The sequence below is a fragment of the Equus asinus genome, chromosome 17, assembly GCF_041296235.1.
Source record: "Equus asinus isolate D_3611 breed Donkey chromosome 17, EquAss-T2T_v2, whole genome shotgun sequence".
Taxonomy (NCBI): domain Eukaryota; kingdom Metazoa; phylum Chordata; class Mammalia; order Perissodactyla; family Equidae; genus Equus; species Equus asinus.
The window spans coordinates 47976439-48001222 of NC_091806.1; the positions used below are offsets into that span (position 1 = coordinate 47976439).

At 53.9% G+C, this 24784-nt stretch overlaps 2 protein-coding genes across 15 annotated transcripts in view; both read left to right on the forward strand.

Moving 5' to 3' along the window:
- NADSYN1 (NAD synthetase 1) overlaps nucleotides 1-336 on the forward strand; it is a 41437-nt gene extending 41101 nt beyond the window's left edge. For all 9 annotated transcript variants that reach the window (XR_011495220.1, XR_011495219.1, XR_011495221.1 and 6 more), the window contains one exon: nucleotides 77-336. Coding sequence is in view for 5 of the 9 variants with exons in the window: in XM_044749804.2 (XP_044605739.1) it covers nucleotides 77-127 (51 nt within the window). In the remaining 4 variants the exon portion in view is untranslated. The remainder of the gene's footprint in view (nucleotides 1-76) is intronic.
- A 9200-nt stretch (nucleotides 337-9536) lies between these two features.
- Nucleotides 9537-24741, forward strand: LOC123277833 (membrane-spanning 4-domains subfamily A member 6D-like). Of its 6 annotated transcripts, XR_011495222.1 has the most exons (8): nucleotides 9547-10360; nucleotides 11607-11752; nucleotides 12099-12249; nucleotides 13900-14034; nucleotides 15508-15564; nucleotides 16246-19374; nucleotides 21400-21503; nucleotides 22970-24741. XR_011495222.1 is itself a non-coding variant. In XM_044749806.2 (7 exons), the coding sequence occupies exons 3-7, from the start codon at nucleotides 12109-12111 to the stop codon at nucleotides 23268-23270; spliced, it is 738 nt and encodes a 245-aa protein (XP_044605741.1). In that variant the 5' UTR covers nucleotides 9537-10360; nucleotides 11607-11752; nucleotides 12060-12108; the 3' UTR covers nucleotides 23271-24739. The 6 variants fall into 6 exon arrangements, 5 of the variants coding, with proteins under 5 accessions (XP_044605741.1, XP_044605740.1, XP_070344487.1 ...); XM_044749806.2 differs by lacking the exon at nucleotides 16246-19374 and having other exon boundaries at nucleotides 9537-10360; nucleotides 12060-12249; nucleotides 22970-24739; XM_044749805.2 differs by lacking the exon at nucleotides 16246-19374 and having other exon boundaries at nucleotides 9537-10360; nucleotides 22970-24739.
- Nucleotides 24742-24784: the final 43 nt, after the last annotated feature.

Below are 24784 nucleotides of genomic sequence, written 5' to 3' on the forward strand. Positions count from 1 at the left end.
AATTGGTGTATTTCGGCAGTGTGATTGTTGAAGTCGGCACGTGGACGCCGTGTGTTCATGAGACTTCTCTTTCCAGGTTCTCCAGCTCGAGCGGAGAGAGGCGCAGGACCTGGATGGCGTGGACTGACGTCGGGCCCTGCGTGGAGCGCACCCCTTCCCCCGAGGATCCCACGTCACGTGGCCTCGCTAGTGACCACCGGCGTGAGCCACTCCCTGCCCAGACGGCGTGGTCAGCGAGTCTTGTTTTCCATTTTAAGGGAGAGGGGATCTCCTCAGTCTTCAGTCTCGTTCCTTTAACAAATGGCGGAAATAAAGAGGGTGTGATGTTTAACTCTCCTCTTGAAGCCAGCGCTCTCTCTGGCCTCCCTGGCCCTCGTGTAGCTGCTCCAGAATCTCCCCAGAGCCCCAGGCGACACCAAAGCCGAGGGAAAGTTCTTCAGGAAGGGATGGAGGGGGACCTGGGGGCAGGAGGATTCTCGAATGACTCCCGCTCACCCGTGCACCCACCCTTGCAATCTTCCTCTGTCCTTGCTTACGATTGTTCTCACTGTCCCTCTTTGTCCAGACCGGCCCGTTTCCCTGATCTGTGTTTCACTGTTATCGTCATTGTCATTCTGAGGACATAAGCCGGCGCGGGTATAGATTTGCCTCCATCGCACGCCACCAGGAAAGGCTTCAGAACATGGCGCACGCGGGGCCCGCTGCTCCTTCGTCAGTCTGTGACCCTCCTGATGTGCTGCCATAAGGAAGGGTCCGCCCAGGTGGCAGGCTGCCTGACGTCCTTGCCAGCGTCCTTGGTCTGTCTCGGTCTCCTCATCTCTGGGTGGGTACCAGTGTTAAGTGGGGTGGTGCCGGAATATGGGGCACTCAACTGGGTGTTGTCTGTGTTGCATAGCTGTCGTCACCATGTTATCTGTCATTGCCTCAAGGAATCCGTCCTCCACGTCACATGGTGGCCTGACCCTCCTGCCTGGATGGGTCTGAAGGCACAGGGTTAGCTGGGGCATGTCCTGGCCTGGGCTGGCCTGCATCTTGGCAGGACGGGGGGCACAGGCAAGTTTTGGGGAGAAACATGCAGAAGGTTGAGATCCGATGGCGGTTGATTAGTTAGAACTAGCGCAGCTTGAGGATGGGCGTTGCCTGCGTCTGCTCTTCTGTAGCCAGGTGGTGTGCGCCAGGAGGAGAGCTGGGCTCTGGGTGCAGCCCTTGCTGAATGTCCAGCCTTGGGTTCCAGCAATACAGCACGGCCCCCTTTCTGCTGGGCCCCCAGGAATTCCCAGAAATATTTGCAAACCCCATCGGCCTGGACTTTCTGTGTGCAGGTTACCAAAAGCCCTACCCAAGAAAACAAACTCGTAAACAAGAAAAGGAATTTATTGATCGGCGTGCTGAGCAGTCCAGGGGTAATGACAGCTTCAGGTCTGGCTGGATCCAGGGTAGGTGCAACATCATTAGTGTTACCAGACATAAACACGGGTTCTTTTACCTACCACATGAGAGAGACCAAAATGAAAACTGGAAGGCCAGGCTTATGGCAAGGAAAGGCTTTTTATTTTGGGTGACGTCAGCCCTCAAATTCGTCTCCTTGAAAGATGGGAGGCAAGGTGTTTTAAAAGTTGTGAGGAATGTGGCTGCTTGCAGGGAGGGGGAGTCTGTGGCCTCGCTGATTGGCACTGTCCCACCAGCCTGCGTTTGGCCTTGTGAGGCTGCTGGTAGGGAGGAGGATGGCAAGATAAGGGAGTCCGCAGGAGAGCATCCTTGGTTGTCGGCCTCCATGGTGCATGGTGGATTCTGGTCCCAGGAAGCTGAGGAGTTGGGGCCTGGGAAGCTTCCATTTCTTGATATTCTCTGGACATCAGTTTCCCTGTAATGAACTTCAAAGGACCCGTAACCAGCCAAAATGTTCACATGAGGCCACCTGGGCTCTAACAGTTGGTGACTTCTACTTGCCTAGTGAAGTTGGTGATACAGGGTTACAGAACCTGGTAATACCTGTGATTGTAACTTATGGAAACGGGGCGGGGGGTCCTTTGGTTTTGACCCCATGCGTGCTGGGTTTAAGGTAGGGGATGATGTCGGCCGTCTCATTAGGACTCGGTTTCTCTTCTCCCCGACCCTGCTCAGCTCGTCCCTCTCTCTGCTGGCCTCCTTCGTGCTCCGCGTCTGGGTGCTGTGGCTCCCGTCTTGGGAACTCTTGGGCTCAAATCCAGTAGGAAATTAGGACATTCATCTTCCTTGTTTCTTCAGCACCAGCCCTGGCTTTCCTCAGCCAGGTCACATGCCCATCCAGGCGCCAATTAGCTACAGTTCACGGGTTCCCCAAAGAGGACCAGGAGGTGTTGCCAGAAGTGGGGAGAACAGATGGCGAGTCCCCAGACAGGAAGTTCCACTGCACACGCCCCTCAGACACGCCCTGGCCCTGGACGACGGCGCCTCCCTCGCCGCTCGCTCTCTAAGACCACACTTCCCAGGGACGTTGCTGTGGGCTCTGGGCCTGCAGACTGCACACACCTTGCCCTCAGCCTCCCACAGGGGCAGCAAGACCCAGGCAGGGATTAACAAGGCTGCCCTGAAGGCTTGGGGAGGAGAGGGCAATGATGACACGTCCTCCTTCCCCCAAGGCTGCCCCCATAAGCCGGGCAGCATCTGCGCCCCTTCCACTCCTGGACTCCATGCCCCTCCTGCAGGGCCAGGAGCACAGTAACCACCGTCCCCACCCCTCTGAAGGCCCATTCTCAGGATGGAGTCAGCCGTGCAAAGACAGCGTGTATACAACGATGAAAAGTCATTTGCTGCCCCTCCTCTTGGCCTTGGAGAACCAAAAGCCCATTGCTACGGTCTGAATCTTTGTGTCCCCCCAAATTCGTCTGTGGAAACCCTCACCCCCAGTGCGATGGTGTTAGGAGGTGGGGCCTTCGGAAGGTGACTAGGTCGTGAAGGTGGAGTCCCCGTGAATGGGGTTAGTGCCATGGAAGAGGCCCCAGAGAGCTCCCTTGCCCCCTCCATGCGAGGACACAGCGAGAAGTTGGTGACCTGGAAGAGGGCCCACGCCGGACCACGCTGGCACCTGACCTCGGGCTTCCCGGCTCCAGAAGTGTTTAGAGAAGCTTCTGGTCCATGGATTCTTATAGCAGTCTGAGCTAGCACACACGTCAAGGTGGTTTTTCTGAAACACAGGAGCAGTTTATCCTCAAGGAGAATTCACTCCTCCACTCAGGAGAACCCAGAGATGGGGTGACACTCCAGCAGTCAGAGCCACGCCCGCCCGCGGGTGAAGGGAGCCTTGCTCCTTCGAGGATGGTCGTCGGCATGGCCGGCGCGTGGAGGGGTGCGGACGCTGCGGGCAGCTCTCCCCAGCCCTGTGAGCTGTCCCCGTCTTTGAGGGGATGGGGGTGGTGACACGAAGGAGTCCCAGGAAGTGGGGCCGTGGGGTTCAGCAGCTGAGGAGGTGGGAAGCTCACATGTTGTCACCTTCTGAGATGACCTCACCCCGGGTGACGGGCAGGCCCCCTCAGTACAGGCCTCATCACCCCAGGGTGTCCCAGGGCAGGGCGGGCACCTTGCTGACTGTGGGGAGGAAATGGGCGCCTGGTGTGACATCCTCATGTCTGCAGGCCCCGCCCACTTTGGGGGAGGCCATGGCTTGGGCGCTCCTGAGTCTGCTGGAGCACTCAGCAGGAGCACTCCACGTCTGAGGTGAGGCCTGCCTGTTCCCACACCCGTGTGTGTTGGAAACGGGATGAGGGAGCCTCTGTCTCAGGGAAGGGAGAGAGAGTGAGCATGCGACACAGGACGGCCTCGTCGGATGGAGGCAGGGTCAGAGGTCCCGAAACATCGACTGCAGGAGCTGCCTGAGCTCAGGGGCCCCAGGACCCTGGCCCCTGCCAGCCTGTTACAGGTGGTGACCTCCAGTTACAGGGCGATGTCTCTCCAGTTATAGATAGTGTCCCCCGGTTATAGGGCAGTGTCCTCCAGTTACAGGCTAGTGTCTCCCCTGTCCATAGGGTAGTGTCCTTCCAGTTATAGGACAGTCACCAGAGCTCAGCCAATGAAAAGATACTGGTTCTTCTCTGCAGCCAGCAGGTTGCTGAAGGGTCCTGGCCCTCTCCTCAGACACAGACACAGACAAGACCCACCCTACATCCTGGAGAGGGAAGGTCAAATGCAGAGCTAACTCCACATCTCCTGGGGCTGCTCCTGAGAGCTAGGACTCACCAGTGCCATTCTCTCCACCCCGGAAGGTCCCACAAGCCTGGGCTAAAACACTCAGTGACACAGCAGCCTGAGGGAGCCCACGAGGACTCAGGTCTCATCACATGGGTTTACTGAAGCAGCCACATCCACGACCAGGCTCAGGTGGTCCTTCAGACAGGAATTGATCAAAACTTTATTTCGCTGGAATCCTAAAGGCAAAAGGACGGGAGAGTTTTGAGAGAGACATTGCGTCCCGTAAGGTCAATCCATTAGAAGTCAAGGAAAAAAAAAAAAACTATAGTAAGACCCCAGAACATGCCAGAAAAGTAGTCAAAAGACAAAGGCACACCGTTTCCAAGGGACCCATTGACACCCAAAAGGAGTGAGCAGCTGGTTATGCAAAACTGGAAATTAGCAGAATTCGGATAGTAAGACTAAGGTTAAAATCATCCGCTGTGTGTAGTCGGCGAGCGTAGCTTTACACGGCTCCTCGGCAAGCTTCCTGAAGGACAGTTTGACAGTAGGTTCCAAAAGGCCCAAAGACGTGCATTTCATTTCACACACACGAACCTGCTTCTGACAGTTCATTCTCAGTTTTTATACAAAGAGAAGGAGGTCGCCAAGGGAATTACTTGGGTGCTTGACCTGGAGGAGCTCTTCCACGCTGAAGTGGTCATTGCTGGGGAGGTAGTTAGGGCCGTGTCCCAGAGACATGGATCCATCAGTGAGCTCCCCGTCATTCGGGGCTCCGCCTTCTCTGTTCTGCCCGTCAGGGGCATCTTCCCATCCTCGCCATCCTCTGTCTCCTCGCCCAGGGCTCCTTGAAGAACCCCCTTGATGGGCTCCCTCAGCTGCTGCCTCAAAAAGCCCCCAGTGAAGAAATGAATGGCAGGGTTAGCAGCGCTGTTGGTGGAAGACAGGAGGACGCAGATGTCATTGCGAGACTTTTCCGTTTCCAGCCTGGGGAGCCCGATGATGCTGAGAGGCGGACCACAGAGAAGGAAGACCAGAATGGAGAGCAGAATGGCCAGGTGGGAGCTCTTTCGGCTGATGCTCCTGGATTCGGATGGGGAGCTGCAGGATGGACGCAGCCACAATGGAGAACAGGGGGAAAATACAGGCGCTGGTGGTGGTTACAAGTGTGGGGCAGAGCTTCATTTTGGGGATAAGTGACCGTAGGTGTGGCCTGTCAGTATATTCATCAAAAGGGTCAGAATCCAGAGGAGGGCGCTCACAACGGCTGCCAGGGGCTTGGGGCAATGATACGGATACAAAATAGGGAAGAGGGCAGAGAGACAATGCTGAAAACTGATGGCGGTCATGCTGCCCAGGCCAGTGAAATAGGAGAACCGTAGGACCGTAAAGATACCAAGAAGAGGAAAGCAACGAGGAAGGGAAGACTTTAGAGTTTGACAGATGGGGACACGATCTGGAAACAAAGATGCGTGAAATCCACAGTGGTGAGACTGAGGCTATAGACAGAGAAGGATTTTTTCCTGATGGACAAACCGACAAGCCAGATTATGATTCCATTTCCCACCAACCCATAAAGGGCCACAGCCAGCATGAAGGACCGGAAGAGCACGTGGCCAGTAATCTCTGTTCTTGGAGATTTCCCTGTGGGGTCAATGCTGGAATTATTGGTTGGCTTGCAAAACTGGTCTATGGTGAGGAGATCTGAGTTCAGGAAAGTTCTGCTGGGTTCTTTCCATCAGTGGATTCTGGGCACTCTTGGGCAGAAGGCAAAGATGGAAATGCAGAACCTCAGGCAAGGAGGCCCCTTGCTTCTTCCTCCTCTCTCTGGCTCTCTCCTCACTCCTCCTTTCCACTCCTCCCTCCCTCTTCCCTCCTTTTGTCTCTCTCTCTCTTCCCCTTCCCTCTGTTTCCCGCCCCCAGCCCTGGCCACAAAAGTCCTGAGTGAAAGGCCTTCCTGCCGTTCCTGGTTCCCACCAGAGCATGCTTGAGCTCTCAGATTTTCCCTCATGGGCTGGGCCCCTTGAGCATCAGAATGGCTCACTCATTCTTTTCTGCATTCAACAAACTGATTTGCTGGATGTCCCCTCCAGGTCAGGGTGAGGGGAGTTGGGGAGACCCAGTCTCTGCCCTCAAGGACCCCAAGGTAACAACCATTCACAGGACAGTGTGACGAGAGAAAGAAGAGCACCTCCTTGAGCTGACCCTTGAAGACATAGTAGAAATCGTCAAGAGGGACGATGCACAACGCAGAGAAACCGCTGGAGGAAGAGCCAGGTGCTTGGGGAGCATGTCCACTCAAGGGTGGGACTCTTGCTATGGCTGGTACGTGAAGAGCAGTTTGGGATCAGGAGAGAGGACCATAGACAGTGTAAAGGTGGGTGGAGGCATCTGGTCCACCTTCTTACTTGGGTCCGGGTGGAGAGCTCGGTGAGCTCAGTGGCCGCCCAGATGTGCTGATGTCTGCACTGTGAGCCAGGCCTGATCCCAGAGGATCTCAACCACTCCAGCTGCTTCAATGCCACCCACGTGCTAATGACTCGGCAGAGAGTCAGCCACCAACGGTGCTCTGTGGGCTCTGAGGGCTATGCGTTTTCACACCTCGGTAGCTGTGGTAGACAGAAGAATGACTCCTCCCAATAGTGCTCACGCCCTGATCCCCAGAACCTGTGGATGTGTTAAGCTAGCAAGAGGGAATTAAGGTTGCAGATGGAATGAAGGTTGCTAATCAACTGATCTGAAAACATGGAGATTATCCTGGATTGTCCAAGTGGGCCCTAAATGTAATCACATGGGTCAGAGGAGGAGATGTGACGATGGAAGCAGAGGGAGGAGTGATGCGATTGTTGGCTTTGAAGATACTGGAAGAGGCCATGAGCCAAGGGGTGCAGGTGGCCTCTAGAAGCTGAAAAAAGACAAGGGAATGGATTCTGCCCTGGAGCTTCCAGAAGGAGTGTAACCCTGTTGACACCTTGATTGTAGCCCGGTGAGACCCATTTTGGATTTTGGACCTCCAGAACTGTCATGGAGCAGATTAGTGGTAATTTGCTCCAACAGCAGTAGGAGGCTCTTACGGCAACCCTTTCCATTGCCCTTTGGGCTTCACACCTCTTAGCTTTCCCTCCCTTGATTTCCGGCTTTTCCTTGCTTTCCACTCAGACTTCTTCAGCTCCTCTCCTTTTTTCCTCCCCAAGATGCTGATGCTTTCCAGGCCCCTTTTCTCGGCATTCTGCTCTCTGCTGTTTAAGCCGTGTCCCTGAATTCTGATCTCCTCCTTCGCAGGGCTTCCTGTGGTCACTCAGTTCCCAGGTACCGTCTCTAGCCTCCATCTCTCCTTAGACCCAGGCTTGCTTATTGAACTGCCTCCTGATAACACCAAGCAGAACACCGCCCCTCAAGCTCGTGCCCTTCATGGCATGTTTCTTATCCCTACAAGTTCCATAACCACACAAAACCCAGTCCCTTGGATTGGAAACGTGCGACTCCCTGGAGGGCATCAGGGCCACTCTGGGGCCGGACTCTTTGGGTTGGGTTCCTGCCCTTCCCACTAACTAGTGAGGGCCTTTGTGCAACATACTTGATCTTTCTGTGTCCCCATTTCTTCATCTAGAGCAGAGATTGGCAACATTTTTCTGTAAAGAACCAGATAATAAATATTTTAGGCTCCACAGGCCACTGAACTCCCGACTCCACCCTTGTAGCGGGAAGGTCCCCAAGACTTCTGCCGATGTATGCCGGCTCCTTCCTGGGGCTCTTCCTTATTAGGTCAGAAGGTCCCAGGCTGGGTTGTGTTGAGATGAAGCTCGTCATCTGCCTGGTGGCGGGGAGAGGAGGTGTGGGCAGATATTGGGGGATCGGGGGCACGTGCTCTCTTGTAGGGTAGAGGTCCCTGCATTGTGTCCAAGCAAGGGGACAGTGCCCCCCCCCAATAGGGAGGGCTGAGCACTCTGCATGCTCAGAGGGTGCAGGGAATCTGGGGGTTCAAGATTTGGGGTGCATCACCCCGATGTCCTCATCCACATCAGGGTCCCATTCTGCCCTAAGGTGGCTGACCCGCCAGGTGGGGAGTTCATTCTCTGGAGCTCAGCTGGCCTTTAGGCCCTGGGTCTGGACCTAGCGGCAGCATCCTGGCTGCAGGAGGGGAGGGCCTTCCATCCACCCAGTAGCCCTTGGCACCCACACCTCCGTCCCATGGTCGATTCATCCCACAGCCGCTGATCACGTTTAACTCGATGTAAAGAGCCACCTGACCCCACCATGTACAGATTCTACTCCGACATGTTTCTCAAATGCCCAGTATGCTGCCCCAGCAGGACCCCACCCGCCACCAGGGAGGTTCACCCATCACACGTCAACGGGCCGGGGCCCTGTGTGCTCTGTGCCACCTGCAGGCGGTGGATCCTCCTGGTCCAGATGCCGTCTCAGCATTTGCTCTTTGCCGCCACTCCTGGAGTCAGCTGCAGCATATCAGGGTCCCCAGAAGCAGGCTCTGTGAGGAGGGGCTCACAGAAGCTTGGGGAGGAGGGACAGGGAACATCCCAGGGTGCTCCCATGGTGCAGAGCACGGAGGTGCCATCGGGCTGCTCACCACTCTCCATTGACCACACTCTCTGTTGGCCTCCTCTCTCCACTGGCCCACCGCAAGCCAGAGTGCTGAGCAGGTCTGGGGTCCAGGCTCCCCTCGACCCTAGAGGAATAGGCCCCCAAGCCAGGAACCTTTTGCTGGTCTCCTTTCCACGCCGAACACAGGGACGTACAGATCCTTGGCATCTAACTCATGGGATCCCAGTCCCCAATTCCCAGGGTCGGGAGTACAGAAAGAACAAGCGCTGGAGGAAGGAGGTGCCGGGAGAGTTACCAGCTCCCCAGAGCCTGGGGACCAGACCCTGGCCTCCTCGAAGTGTCGTCTGGGCACGCAGAGAAGTTCAGGAGCCCAGGAGGTGTGCCTGAAAATGCTCAGGAGATGATGCTGCCCCACACAGTTCAGAGCCCGAGGGGAGGCCCCAGGCAGCTGGAGGCCAATTGCAAGAGAGCCGAGTGGCCTAGACCTGGGCTCAGAGGGGTATGTGGAAGTGGGCGAGTTTGGGGAAGGGCCGGCGGCTCCTTGATCTTTACGTGTGAACCAAATGCCACAGCTACAATGTGCTAGAGAGCCACCATCTAAGAATATGTACCCTTGAGTGAGCCACTCCGCTTCTGGGTTCCGTTATGCAAGAAAGGAGTAACTGTATTTCTCAGAGGTAATAACATTTTCTGAGGCGACGGGTCAGCAGGATGAACCGGGAAGGAGGTCCCACCAGAGCACGCCCAGCAGAGTACATGGGATGTGCCAACGCCCCGGGGGCTGGCAGGGGACCCAGGCTCTGGGAGTCGGGGCTCAGGACAGAAGGCAGAGCGGGAACACGCGGGTGAGGCCGGAGCATGCAGGGGACATCCTTCGGGCCCCATTAGAGTTCTCTAATTGACACAAAGGCCCGTGGCAGCCACAAAATGTTTTTAAAGGTGGAGGGGGGAGGTGACATCACCCTCTCGAGTTTGTGAGAGATGGCTCGAGTGTGAAGACCGGCTTGGGTGACCGCAGCTGTGGGTGGATGCAGAGGGGACCTCGGCAGGCTCCAGACGGTGCTCCATGACCCAGGAGGGCACAAAGACAAGGGTGGGCGCGTTTGAAAGGTGGGAGTGTGGAAGGGAGATGAGGCAGGGCGAGGAGGAGCCTACAGCTGGGTACACAGCTGTATGGACTGAGGCGTCTGGGTCCCCGTTAAGCAGGTAATGAATCTGAGACTGGGGGCTTCGGACAAGTTGTCTCACCCCACGGGTTCGAAGGAAGGACCGCCTGCATCCAAGCCCAGCCCAGTGGCTTCAGAGCCTGTAGCCGGCTCTTCTCATGTAAATTGGTTCCAGTTAGGGCCACTCATCAGTCCTAGAAGTGAGAAAAAGGAAGAGCTGATCACTTCGTGAATCCTCCCGCGTGAGAACAGCAAGTGCCACTTCCTGTGTCGCAACCAGTACCCCTGTTTCGGTTAAGGAAGAGATGGGGAGTTTCGGGGTCTAAAAGCAGAAGGGAAGGTGCTGTGACAGGACCAGCTGCAGAGGGGCTCCTGGTGAGGCCCCCGCTGGCCCGGGAGAGGAGGCCCCCGCACGCCCGCCGACCTGCAGCTCAGCCGAAGCCCGCGGCGGACCCCAGGGGCAGGTAGGCATCCAGGGGGTCTTCCCCGGGCTGCAAGCCCCTCATCCTTTGGAAAGGGCACTGATGAGGGAGAGGAGAGTCTCGCTCTCTTGTCCCTGCATCTGAGGAGCTTCAGGCCTCGGGGCGGCCCCCCCTCGCCTGTCGAGCGGGCCCCTGGCAGCTCTGGGGGTCCACGATCTTGGGGCACGCCCTCTGCTTCCAGTACACACCACAGCCTTCAGCCCACACTCAGTTTAGTTGATTCCAGGGTAACTCAGCTCCATCACATCTCTGGCCTAGTTCAAGAAACTAAGACAATTACTGCGGGTAGAACCCTGTGAAGTGTCAGTCCTCGTGGTGCCCAAGACCGAGACCTCGATGCTCCCTGCCAGTTAGGGCAGCGCGGGGTCGACGGGGACCTGTGGAGCCCAGACGTCCCCTTGATGGAACAAAGCCGGGCCGACGTGTGATCTCCAGCTGCAGAGAGGGGCCACGGTGATCCCAGGGTCACTCCTGCGTCCTGTCCTGTCTTTGGCTGTGTGTTCCTGCAGCCCCGTGCTGTTCCCACCAGACTCCACCAGGTGCCTAGTTTGGGGTGTGGTTCCCAGCTGTATATGTTACCCCCGCCAGCCTGGAGGCCTGGGGCATCCCGCAAGCTCTGAGACAGCTGGACCAAGGGCCAGGGGGCAGAACCATCGCCTCTTCAGACAGCCGTGCGCCCTGTTCTAACTGTGCAGTCCTTGGAGGGGCCGTGCAGCGAACAGGACTAGGGACAGGCAGGGCCGAGCGCACCTGGGAGACCACATGCCCCTGAAGGGCCGGACCACAGCCTGTGAGCCAGTGATGTTCCCAGGAGAGAAGCCAGGCCGAACCCAAATTTTCCCAAATCTTAATCTGTGTCGCCCGCGTGCAGCCCCATGTCAAGGCTGCAGGATAACTGAGGCTGACAGGACTCGTCAGCGTGAGAACTCGACATGACGATACTCGCTATTGCTAATCACTTATCGCACGTAATTACTGTATGTAAATTACATTTACGGCATAATTGCTAACATTTGTTGCACATTTATTACTGCCGCGTGCTGTGCCAGGTGCTTATGTTCTGAGCGTGTTATTAGTTCAGAACCAACAACTTAGACTCTCCGCTTGTGAGTGTCACCGGGTGTTGGCATCAGCACCAGCAGAGCACAGAGCCTTGTACACTGTGGGAGCCTGGAAAACTCTGATGTCAATTGTTAGTTTTACTAATAAGAATTCCTATTCTCCTTAGGGCCCACAGAAGCAGTCAGAGCTAAGGGGACGTCCTGAAGGGGGCGGGCCTCGCCCAAGAAAGGGAAGGACACCGGACCTTGGGAGGCATCGGATCTCATTCCTGGCTGAGGCCAAGGGGAGTGTATTCCTGTCCTGTTCGTGGAGGTGAGGGCTGGGGGCGACCAGGGGAAGCGGAGAGAGAGGGACATAGAGGGAGCAGCCACAGGCGGGCTCGGGCTGGCATCTCTGCCTCTGATGCTCCTCTGGGTCTGGCTCTGCCGTCCGGGGAACTCTGGTTACCAAGAGGCGTCGACGGTGTCGAGTCCCCCGCGAGAATGCTCACCATCCTGCAATGTGAGGTGCCCACTCTTTTCCCAGGTCCCGTCCCAAAACCCGGGTCACCCCTAGATTAACGGAGGGTTCTGGCCCCTACCCGGGGAGCTCTGAAATGTGGGAGGTTTGCCATTTTAAGGTCCAGTTGGAGCCAGATAGAGGTCCCTGCCTCTTCCAGTGGCAGGAGCATGCTGTCCTACACTGTGCCCGGTGAGAACATTACGGTCCTTCTACCGGGGGGCTCCCTCGTGCCCCACCCAGAGGAACTGGAGCCTCCCGACCAGGACGACAGGAAAAAAGGTCTGAAGAATGAGGCCAAAGTGCTTGGGGTAAGTGCAGCTGCACAGAGGGGACGGGCTGAGTGCAGGTGACAAGTCCACGGGCGGGGTGGAGACTTCCGTGTCACTGCGGGGCCCCAGGCTGCTCTGGAGGCCAGGGGAGAGGAGTCCTCTGAGACCACCCGGGGCCTTCTCCTTGGGAAAGCAGGAGATGTCCCAGTTTGCGTTCCCAGGGAGTGTTCACCTGAGCTTGATTTACGAAACTGGACTTTCTTAACTCATTTTAAATGAGCGACTGGGAGATAATATACTTGTATACACCTTATTTTGGGGGTGCTCAAAAATCTGTGAAAAAACTCTTCTAGATTTTACTTCCCAGGGAAGTTCTTTCTGAAAATTATAGAAACTTCATCCCCCTGCTCACCCCTTTTGAAAACGTTAACCATTTTGAAAACAGATTGGACATTTGCCCTTTGTCTGACTTCCAATGAGATCTCTGTTATAATCCACGATTCCTCAACAAGAAGCCACTCCACTTCATGACTGAAGGGAGGCAACGAGGGGGCGGGGACAGGGCAAGAGGCTGCAGAGGCCAGGGGCGGGGCTCCTGATGCCTGGTACCTCCTCAGTGCCTCCCTGACCACACAGGCTGCTACAGCTCCCTCAGTCTCACCATGTATCTGTCTCACCTTGGGTTGAAAAGAGCTTGCTTGCTGAGTCAGTCTTGAGGTCCATTAAGAGACTCCCTTCTCACAACACCTGAGAAATTGCTTGGTACATGTTATATGAGCGTAAAAACTTGTGGTGGAATTATTCCGGGGCTGATGCAGACAGTCCGCTTGATAGCCCTGTCATAGCTCCTGGGGTCCCTCTCAGCTAGGGAGCCATGCCCTGAGCAGAAGTCCATGTGTCCATTCATCTGGCAGAAGGTGGGGACCAGCTCCCACACCACCAGCTGTCTTGGAGGCACATCCGTGTCACAGAAGGGAGGAGGGGAGAAGCTGGAAGGAAGCAGAGAGCATGGGCAGCCTGCGGGCTGGGTTCCAGGGCTCTCGCTGGAAACCCGGTCCCTTCCACCCAGGGCCGAGAGGCAGGAACACCATGCGTTTCCCTGCGCCCTCATCGGGGCCAGTGATGGGCAGGCCCGGGCAGCACACCATCCACGCTGGCTTTCCAAACCCCCAGAGTTCTACACAGTGTGCTGGGGTCACACCGAGAGCTCTGAGCGGGCCTGCCCTTAACTGGCTTACCCAGCGAGTCCGTTCCTCGGGCCGAAATAACACAGGACACAAACCAGGTGGCTTGAAGACAACAGAAACATAATCTGTCCCAGTTCTGGAGGCTACGAGCCGAGCATCGGGCTCCGCAGGGCTGTGAGCTCTCCTAGTCCTGGGGCTGCACGGGCTCCTTGCTCACAGCCGCGGGACTCCAGTCTCCGCCTCCGACTTCTCGCGCCCTTCCCTCTGCGTCTGTCTGTCTCTGTGTCTCTCCTCTTCTTGTAACCACATCAGTCACGTTGGATTAAGGGCCCACCCTACCCCACTGGGAGCTCATCTTCACTCACACCTCAGTTACACCTGCAAAACCTCTCTTTCCAAACAAGGCCACATTTCCCAGTTCTGGGGTGGAGGGCTCAGACGTAGACATTGGGGGGACGCATTCAACCCGCAACACCAGGTAAGCCTCTCTCTCCCCCATCAGACCATCCAGATCCTCTCAGGGGCCATGATTATGAGCCTGGGGGTCCTTCTGCTGTGGACTTCCTTCCCCCATCACTTCCGCCCGGTTATCGTAACCTTGGTGTCGTCTGGATACCCGTTCGTTGGTGCCAAGTGTGTGAGTCCCGTGGGCACTCGTGGGAGGGTGGGTCCCTGGGAGGGGGGGGAGCGCGGGCTCAGTCTGGTCTGCTCACCTGTCACCTGGCAGTGTCCGTTATTTGGAAAGCAGAGATGCAGGTGTGGAATCTGCTTTGGGGCTGACGGGCCAGAAGTGGGAGGAGGCCAGGGAGGGTGGAAATGACTCTGCCAGTGGGAACAGCATGGACTTGCTGGCTCAGAGATGAGTTCTTCTGAAAATCATCGTACTGTTGTCCTCTAGGCCTCTGGGAGTTCAGCAGCTTTTCTCTGGGGTGACCATATAATCTGTAGCCCCAACAGGGACACTAGTAAACATAAAAGAAGGTGCTATTAGTAACAACGCTGTGACAAGAAGAACACCCGGACTGTCCTTGGCAGCCGGGATGTAGGGTCACCCTACTCCTTTCCAAGTTCAGGAGAAGCCTGGGGTGGGAGGGGTATAGGAAGGCCCCCCAGATGTGATCAGTGAGGAACAGCGAGACCCAGGCACACGGGCCGAGTGACCCGGATATGGGCAGCACACACCGGCCGAGTGGCCAGGCCGGTGGTCGTCAGCTGTGGGACCAGTGGACCACACGCTAAACGTGAAAAGATGGCCCTGATTGCTAGAAGCTCTGCCTGCTGCTGTCCATCTCCAGAAGCCCTTCTGGAGAGTTCTGCTTCAGACCCACCTGGGAGTTCTGAGTCATCCTGATGCCCCCGGGGTCAACAAGCTTCAGGGGAGATGTGAACGCCCCTTTCCCACAGCCTAGAGCCTGGCCACGCCTCGCCCCACCTGTCGTGCGGGAGGTGACTTTGGCACTCTCCCTGGGCTGCTGCCCAGCGTGCCTGCCCACTCCCCGGGGGCTCCTTCTGCTAGGACCCCTGGGACAACTTTTTGCCTCCATCTTGCCACAGAGTTCCGCTGCATAATTTGGTTGTTACAGCTCCTTAGAAATTACCCCATTCCCCTAAACCCGTCTTTTTCTCTGATGACCCAGAATCAAACACTTTGATCGAGCTTTTTGCGAGGACCTGCAGGTTCCTCTCCCCCGGGCTCTGTTTTCCTTCTGTTCTTGACTCTCATGTACCAGAGCCCACCGAGCCCACAAATCCTTCCCCACAAGGCCCTGTAACGCTCAGCAGCCCTCCCTCCCTGGAAAAGCCTCGTTCCCAGAGAAAGCCCTGGACCCTAAGCCCCCTTCGCCCCGGAGGCACGTTGTCTCCGAGCGGTCTCAAGTCCTCATGAGATTTTTTGGGATTTCTTCGTCCTCCTGTGTCACCTGCCTTTCCCCACTTGTTCTGTAAGCCCCTATGGACCTGGATGTGACCCAGGACCCAATGTCCCTGATGCCTTCAGTCCTACAAGGGTGTTCCTGGAGGTGACCCAGGACATGACAGCTTGGTGGTAAGGACATCAGGGCTGCCTCTCTGCATAGAAACTGACCTGACTATTTTCCTCTTTTCTGAGTAGTTTATCATTTCTGGATTGCTATGTGTCATCTTGGAAAAAAGATCAACTAAACGTTTGGTGAGTATGGGGCCAGCGGCAGCTCACTTCTTCCTGGGAAATTCGGAGGGCACCCCTCCCAGTTGCTCTCTCACACTTTCACATGAAGGAACGGACCCCCATGTCAGCTACAGGCGCCCTTGGCCAGCGCCTGGTCAGCACCCACTGGTTTCTGGGGCTCCCTTCATGATCCCTGTTCTGTAACCAGCACCGAGCCTCGACAGGCTCTGACTGGCTCCACGGAGAAATCCTGTCCAGTCATGACACCATTTGGTGCCAGCTGGCTGCCTGGATCCAGGTCCTTGGTGACCACAGGGTAAAGAGGTGATGGGGTACTTGCTGTTTGCCGCCAACTGGGCATGAAAATCTGAGACCACAAGATCACAAGAAATGCCCCTCCCTCGAGATGAAGCCGGAGCGGAGTCTGTGTGGGCTGGAGGAGAAAATGTTCTGGCTGAGACCGGTGTTGGTCACTGGTGGTGGCCAGAGGCACCAGGAACTTTAACTGTCCTCTCTTCCCAGGTGACACGCAGGGCAGTGGCTGTCACATCCCAGTCACCCAACTCACTCCCCAACCCTGGGGAGCCTGGGGTGGGGCAAGACCCCAGGGGTTGCTTTAGGGGGGTTCCTTCTGCATGGGGGCAGGAGAAGGAAACTATAAGCGTGTCCCCTGGTTTTCCAAGGACTTTGTCTCCCTGACAGTTTGGGCTCAACATGAACCCGGTGGTGAGTCCGGGATGAAGCTCTTCCCTCGTTAGATGAGGCAACAGGAAATGGGGTCTCCTGCTGCCACATTTCAGGAGCGACTCGTCCAACACCAAGGGCAGCTCTTCTGTGGTGCCTCCGAGGAAAGCCTTGAGGCGGAGCCCATCGTAGCCTCCGAGACTCTGACCTCAGTCAGGACAGCGGAGGATTCACAGAGAAGTTTAAATGTGGTAACCGGGCCCCACAAATGACTTCCCGTTGCACACTGTGCCTGCTTGTGCCCGACGTAGGTTACCAGGGTTTTCAGGAGCTTAGAGAACATTCTGGGACCCTTAGGCAGGAGGCAGTAGCTCTCAGCGGGCAAAGCTCATGTTTCAATGTGGGAAAAAGCCAAATAATCAGACCTCCCACTGACAAAGCCACAGAGAGAAGAGGAAGCAGAGAGCTCGCTGAACGAAACTTGCAGACAGAGGAGAACTCTTCTGAGCTGTCGGCCTTAAAATGACAGCGTGATTTCCTCTGGGGCCATTTGCAGATTCTGGATGAGAAATAAGGACCAGGCTCGGTCTGGGAAGAGACTTCTGCTGAGAGAAGGAAAACCAGTGCAGCTTTGAGCAGCCACCCGAAGCTGAAGTGACCAGTCGGGCACGTTGGGGCACTGAGGACACAGCCAGATTTCCGCGTGGAGCAGCTGCCGAGTCCTGGGCCCGCCGAGTCCCCACAGAGGCAGGGAAAGGAGAGCGAGGCCTCCACCAGGAGGGGTGACATATTCGGCATCTCATGGATCTTAGGACGGAAGACCAGGCTGGGGAGGGATCAGGCATGCCACAGCTAGACCCCATCAAGATTTTGCTAGGATGTGGAGCCGTGTGAGGTGAGAGAACACAAATCTGTGCCAGGAACCCTGAGGGTAAACACCCCAGGACTGAGGACTGAAGGGGGTATCTGCCAGGCTCTGGTACAAACCAAGGGAGGGCCACCCCCGAAGAGCAGGGGTGGACCGAGAGAGAAGGGGTCTTCCTAAGACGCCTCCAGCCCCTCCTGGCTCAACGCTCGTCTCCGCGCGTGGCCTGCTGGCGCCCATCTTGACTACAGTTTGTCTTGTGTTTCCATCGTGCCTTGAGGCTGAGCTCTCCGTAGAACACTCTTGGTGAGGGCTCTGAGCCCCAGGAAGAAGATCCAGCCTGTGATGCTGAGACACTGGGTCTAGAACATCCCTCATGCTTCAGGGACCCTGAGCTCTTCCAGGAATAAGCGAAGGGGCCTCACTTCCAGCCCCTGCTCCGCGGGGGCCTCTCTGATAACTGGAGCCCGGCTCAGTTCTTAACGCACAGCCGCTCCACCTGCGAGCCAGGCTGGCAAGAGCTCCACCACCTGGGCTCGGGCTGTGGGCTGGGAGGGCCAAGGCGGGCCAGCCCCAGGTCACATAGAATGCAGCTTTCACAGAAGCGATTACAAAGAACAGGCATCAAACTGGGCCAACTTAGGTAAAGTAAGTTCGTGCTGAGGGCCAGCAGAAGCAACAGGAAACAGCACATTTCATCAAATATCAGTAAAAATACGGACTAATGGGGTCCATACAATATTAATGAACCCAGAGTGGCCAGGTAATAAAGAAACAGGCTCTCTGAGTTTTAAGTACCTCAGCGCCTTGCTCCCTGCATCAGCTTTACGGCAGAAGATACTCCGAGCATCTTCTCATTACCTTCTGGGAAATGCCTTTCTCTGGCACTTCACCCCGTTAGGTGCGTGCGCTGGGGTGAGCCGTGTGATAAAGGGAAGGAGCGCAGCCTCCCAGGTGCTCCCGGGAGGGAGCTTTGCTCCCAGGACCGTCGTCAGGAATTAGCTCTGGCTGGCATGGTGGCAATATGATTTGAAGCGTCACGGCATGAAAAGGGCCAGGATCATCTTTTCCCAGGGATTTCTCGAGGCTCCAAGAGGGGTGGCGTGGTCCTTCCAGGAGACGAGAAGGCCAGAAGGTGAGGACCCGGGTTTGTTCTCTTGTTGATGCCGGGCGTCCCCTTCCTAACCATAGAGAGGGGCTCACTTCCCAGGGGCTCCCTCGCTGAACTGAGGCCTCTGTTCTCAGCATCGCCAAGACTTAATGGAAAATGAAGCTCCCGGGTGGAAGGCTGTGCAGAACAAAGGAGGCGCTGAAAACCGCCCCCTGCCCAGTTCTCTAGTCTCCACACACTGACAGTGTGTGCTAACGCCTCCCACAGGTGGTCCTGGAGCACGGATTGGTCCTCATTGACTTTCAGAATAAAGGACTTAAGGCTCAGACAGGTGTTGGCTAACGCAAGTCTGAAATCTGAAGGATTAAGTGGAGGGTTCTTATGCATCCCCCGGACCTGCATTGATTTAAGCGTCTGATGCTTCCTTCCTTTTCCCCTCAAGGGTGACAGGCTCCTTACACCGTCCCTCAGGAAACAGTCGCTGTGTCGATGATCTCATTCATCATCATGACTTGTCCACAAATTCCAACTCTTTGATTCTCATCATAGACACATCCAGGCTTCCCGGGTAGCTATAAAAATGAAGGGTCCAGGATATTGAAAATTATAATTGGGGAAACGTAGAAAATGATACCCTATGTTTTGGGGCATACATTCTCAATGAGGCGATATCACCTCCAAGGGACAAAAATAGGTTTGAGGGGAGGGATCAAAGAAGCTAACTCTTTTTTATGTCTGAAGCGCAAGTATATGCATAGTATATAAACAGATACACAGTATATCTGTGGTATTAAAATGTCTAATGGAAACAATTGGAAAAAGTCTAAAAAGACTCCTTAGGGGGACCACCGTCTCCTCCATCATCACCATCATCATCATCACCATCATCACCATCATCATCACCACCATCGTCATTTTAAAGAAAGGTGAAGGAACGCTGCCTTCGAGTGATTTCCCAAGGAGATCATTCCTGCGGGATAACACTCTGCCAGCGTTACCTCCCCTCTCAGTTTCCTGCCGAGGTTAATGGGGAAATGGCCATTCGTTCCTCGCCAGGGACTTCAGTGGTGACATCACCGATACCCTCAGAGCAGGCAGTCACGAGGAACGGCATCCAATGGTCTTGACGCCTGTATCTGTCTTAGCGCTGAAGAGCTGATGCATCTCCGAGGTGAGTCTGTAGAATCGCGTTCCTTTCCTTTCTATGAGTCACCAATACATAGTCACCAGGCACCAATATGGAAAAAGGGGCATTTTTAAAGACAAAGGGCATTTGCCGAAAGGACTGTTCTTTCCCATTGACTTGTGCTGGCAGTTTTTTTGAACGTCAACTGGCTGTAAATGTTAGGGGCTCTTTCTGGACTCTCAGTTCTCTTCCATTGATCTGCACGTCTATCCTTGCACCCGTAACACACGGTCTTGATGACTGTAGCTTTGTGGCAAGTTTTGAAATCAGGAAATGTGATATCAATGCTCTAACTTTTTTCTTCTTTTTCAACACTGTTTGGGCTATTTTGAGTCCTTGAATTTCCACATGGATATTAGGGTCAGCTTGTCAAATTCTGCAAAGAATCCAGCTGCGATTTTAGTAGGGATCGCATGGAATATGTGATCGAGTAAGAGACTGTTGGCATCTTGACAATGTTAAGTCTCAGCTTCATGAACACGGGACGTTTATAATTTCTCAGGTGTTTTAAAACTTTTTCCAGAAATAACTTTTAGTTTTCAGAGAGTAAGGTTTGCACTTCTTTGGCTAATTTACTCCTAAGTATTTTATTCTTTTTGATACTATTATAAATGGAAATGTTTTCTTAATTTCATTGTTGGATTGTTTATTATTAGTGTATAGAAATACGATTGATTTTGTGTATTTATCTTGCACTCTCTACGTTGCTGAAGTTTAACATTTTCATAATTTATGTTTTAGTAATTTTATAACAGCAAAAACAAAACACCGTAAATATTCATTAAGAAGAGAATGCCTCATATTTCCTGACAAATCATTCCAACAGGGTATTTCGTGTCCAAAAAATAACCTTTGTATAAATTAAGTAGCAGCATGAAAGGCTTGCAACATAATATCAAGAATGATAATTAACATATCAGAAGTATATCATCAATAATTTATTAAAAATAGAATGATCACAACAACATGGATTTATTATGAACCCTTTGGTAACACGGAGATAAAAATTGATTAGTACAACTTTATTTCTTCTTTCAAAACTATTTTTGTGCATTTAAAAAAGGCTGTAAAAACATCAGGAAAAATGGAAACAGAGAGTGAGAAATAGAAATAAATCTCCGTCTCCTTCTCAGTTGATCTTTGTCTCAGACCCCGAGCTGAGGAGTCAGTGAGAAGTCAGTGTGTATTCTCTTTTTTTTTAAGATTGGCACCTGAGCTAACAACTGTTGCCAATCTTCTTTTTTTTTTCTGCTTTTTTTCTCCCCAAATCCCCCCTGCACATAGTTGTATATTTTTAGTTGTGGGTCCCTCTAGTTGTAGCACGTGGGACGCCACCTCAACCTGGCCTGATGAGCCATGTCCGTGCCCAGGATCCGAACCAGCGAAACCCTGGGCCGCCGAAGCCGAGCGCGAGAACTCAACCACTCGGCCACGGGGCTGGCACCCTCAATACGTATTTTTAATCACTGAAACAACAATGCTTTCTAGATCTGACCAGTAAGAAACAGCAGGGTTTTCACTCTCCAGCGCTGATGCGGGTGGAAGGAAACAGCCTCAGACCTCGGGGCGCCAGGCGGTGGGCATCGCTGATTCCTTTCACAGCAGGCCACTCAGCCTTCCCTCAAGACTGCTCCTGGATCTTCCTCCTCATCTGTCCTTCCAGTGGGAAAGAGGGTTCTGGGAACATAAGTCAGACCAGGGCGTGACTTGCTTTGGACACTGTCACCCCTTTACATCGTTCCCAGAACGCAACCCTCCCCGGCTTCTACGAACTCCCTCCCTGACTCCTCGGTGCTGTCCTCTGTCCTCCCTCTGCTGTCACATTTGGATCCTTCAAGACGTGTTAGTCATCTCAAACAAGGGTGTCTCTTGCTCATGTCGAATCCTGTGCCTGAAACAGGTGTCCTGGGTAACGGATGTCACGGGCAGCCCCTCCCCTAAACGCTCTGCTCTTTCATCCCCAAAACACTTTTTTTTTTAGCAATTAAAATCTCTCTGGCTCTACTGTAGGCACAGAGGTTGAGTCCATCAGAGGACGAAACAGACAAAGACCCTGCCTGCCTTGTGCTTCCGTTCTTAAAGGAGACATCTAGACCGGTCAATAACCGGGAAGAGTAAGTACCGATGTAGCATCTTAAAAGATAACCATGGGCAAGAACACACGAGAAGGAGACAAATCAAGATGTGGGGGTGGCGATGTGGGGCCCAAGGGCTGCAATGATAAGGGGGGTGCAGAGAGAAGGGCTCGTGTGTCAAAGACTTGAAAGATGCGAGAGTCAGTCTTTCCTCTGCCGGGAAGAGAGAGCACCAGCAGAGGCGGAGCCACTGCCCTAACTAGCCAACGCCCTAACAAGGCCCTGGGGCAGGATGAGAGAGGGCAGAGCATGAGGCATGAGTGAAGGCAGGCAATGGGGGACGCGGTTTATGCCGACCCTTAGCACTTTGTGGCATCTTCAACTCTGAGTGAAATAGGAGACATCGGAAGCTTCTGAGCGGAGATGCTATGTGACATGGTGAAGTTCTCAGTGGATCATTTGGGCTCCTTCACTGAGCATGGACCAGGTCTGGGGGAGAGGTGTTGTGCAAGCAGGAGGACCCATCAGAAGACCACTGCCGTGATCAGGAAAGAAGATGGAGCTCTCTGCCGGCAGGAATCATGGGGGTGGGGAACCGCCATCAGGTGTGGTGTGAGCCTGGCAGGCAGACCCAGCACGATTCCTCATTGGCTGGATGTGGAGTGAGACAGCGAGGGGGTCAAAGATAACTCTCTGGCTTCTGGACTTGGCAAACTGAGGTACCAAACTGCCCTCAACCCACATGGGGCAAGTGCCAGTCTGGGGAGTGTGGAAGACATTGTTATGAGACAGTCGTTGCACAGGTTGGGTGTGAGGCTCTGCTGGATTTCAGGTAGAGTCGTCATCTAGGCAATGAGATCACTGAGTCTGACGTTTCGGAGGCACATCAGAGCTGGAAACGCACACATGGGATTCACTGAGATAGAGATGGTCCTTCAGATCACGTGCCTGGATGATCTCAGCAAGGGAGCGGGTGTAGACGGAGCAGCGGAGCAAGGATGGAGCCTTGAGCACTGCGGCACTGAGAGGCTGGGCGGAGGAGGGGGAGGGAAGGAGACAAGGAGGGCGACCAGTGAGGCGGGAGGGAGAACGGGGGGGGGGGGGGGGAGTGATGCTCTAGAAGCTAAGTGGAGAATTTTTATCAAAGGGGACGTGTGATAAACTGTGCTGAAAACTGCTGAAGAGTCGGGTCACTCCCTCCTCTTTGTTCCTGGACGTTATTTATAACTCCTCTGCACCGAATCGCAACCTTTTCTGCTCCTTTTGTTTGTTCCCTTTTGTTATCGCCTGTGTCCTCCTCCAGAATGTGTAGCATGTGACAGTGCCAGACGTGTGGCCTTGTCTTCTGCACAGTCCAAGTCGTTTAACACAATTCCCGTCACATAAAATGTCCCCGAGACATATTGGTTGAAAGGATGAATGAATGAATGAATGAGGGAAGGACGTGTTTAGACACATTCCCGTCCTCTCATAGGTCTTGTGTGTTCACATTCTTGTCTTCGCAGGGAGTCCTTACTCTACAGACGTCTTCCGAGCTCAGCCTCGACCACAATGAGCAAGTCTTCCACATCAGCTTACGAGTTCAAAGCAAAGGGCGCCCTCCGTGTTGATCTTGAAGAATTCCGGCCTCTGATGACCGTCCTTCCTCTTGCAGTCTTCATCTCCCTCTGGGGGCTGGTGGGGAATGGTCTGGTTCTTGGCCCCCTCGTGTTGTCTGTCAAGTGGGCCCACTTCACTGTCGTTATTTTCCATTTGTCATTGGCTGACTTTATCCACCTTTCCCGTCAGACAGTGTTTCTCATGTGAGTAATATTAATTGTCTTTCACAATATTTTGTTTCATCTCAGGTACATGGACAGAGTGCTATTCACTTCATACACAGTTGGCCTCTCTCTCCTGACTTCCAGCAGCATTGGACGCTGCCTGTCTGTCCCATTTCCCGTCTGGTACAGGCACCGCTTGCCCAAGCACACGTCCACCATGGTGTGCATCCTCATCTGGGTCTTATCTATTACGATAAATGTACTGAGGATCCTACCCTGTAGAAATTTTTATGAGCCCATGGCTTGTCGTGTGTACACTGCTATCATTGGTGTGATTATTTGTGTTCTTTTTGTAACAAAAATGTGCATTCTGACTACATTGTTCAAAGTCAGGTACGGCTCCCAGCGTAATCCGCCCCTCAAGCTTTATATCATCCTCCTGCTTAGGTTGTCTTCCCTTTGTCCTCCCGCCCTCTTTTTATTAAAATCTTCTTAGCTCCCTATGCTAACATATCCTATTTGTTTTCGCTTATGATCATGCTCTCCTGTATGAGCAGCTCTGCCAACCCCTTCATTTATTACTTTGTAGGGAGATTTGGGAAGCAAAGGCATCAGGAACATCTGAGGGAGATTTTCCAGAGGGCTCTGGGGGAAGAGGCGGATCCGAAAGGAGCTACATCGAGTGGAGCGGTTAATAGTTCAATCTGAGTAACCAGAAGGGACATAGTCAGGATGCCTTTGAAATTACACAACTCTACTCTGCATGAATTTCTGATTGACTCAGCCCCAATCCCGTATCTTTGTCCTCCGCCTCTTCCCCACGGCCTGGAAACCACCTTTATTCACCATCCACCTGAGCCGGGATGTCTGGAGCTCATGGGTACAGGGTGAGCCTATCTTGCTTTGGATGGTCTTTCTCTCTACTCCATCCCTTGAGTGTTTTACTCTCCACACAATGCGAGCTAAGTCTTGCCAAACTCATGATCTGTCCACCGGGTCCAGGGCCCTTGGGGTGGGAGGAGCGAGCGAGGAGAAGCAGGTATTGGAATCCTGCTTTGATAAAACTATTCCCATAAACTTATATGAGCCACAGCGCCATTCTGAGGCTCAGCACTATCAATCAAAAAGTTTTACAGGAATTCTAGTCTCCCTTTTTTGGAATAAAATGAGATGACGTGTGAAATAGAAGAGGTCCATCATTTTAAATGAGTAAGTGCTGAATTCTGAGGTCAGACCGCCTTTTCCTCTCCTGATCCGAGTCCTTCTGCTCTGAGCGATCTGCTGTCTGCCCCCTGTCTTTCCTTTGTTTTATTCATCACTAGCTCAAATACCGACTTTGAGTTCACCGACATGTTTACTTATTGTCAGTGTAAAAAGAAACATGGCTTACAGTGGGAAAAATGCCTTCTGAGATTCTAGAGTTTGACTGATGTTTGGGAACACCACGACCCTCGCTTTCACTGAAACAGCAAATAAAGTTGCATTCAGCTGGGCAGTTTGTCTCTCTTCTCAAACATTTGGTTGGGCTATGTTCTTAGGTTGGTCACCGAGGGAAGT

Bases quoted from the DNA above. Each gene is read 5' to 3' on its own strand.
- LOC123277833 (XM_044749806.2), top strand. From the start codon at position 12,109: ATGCTGTCCTACACTGTGCCCGGTGAGAACATTACGGTCCTTCTACCG. The intron at 12,250-13,899 runs GTAAGTGCAGCT...CTCCCCCATCAG, and splicing joins ATGAGGCCAAAGTGCTTGGG to ACCATCCAGATCCTCTCAGG. The intron at 14,035-15,507 runs GTGAGTCCCGTG...TTTTCTGAGTAG, and splicing joins CGTTCGTTGGTGCCAAGTGT to TTTATCATTTCTGGATTGCT.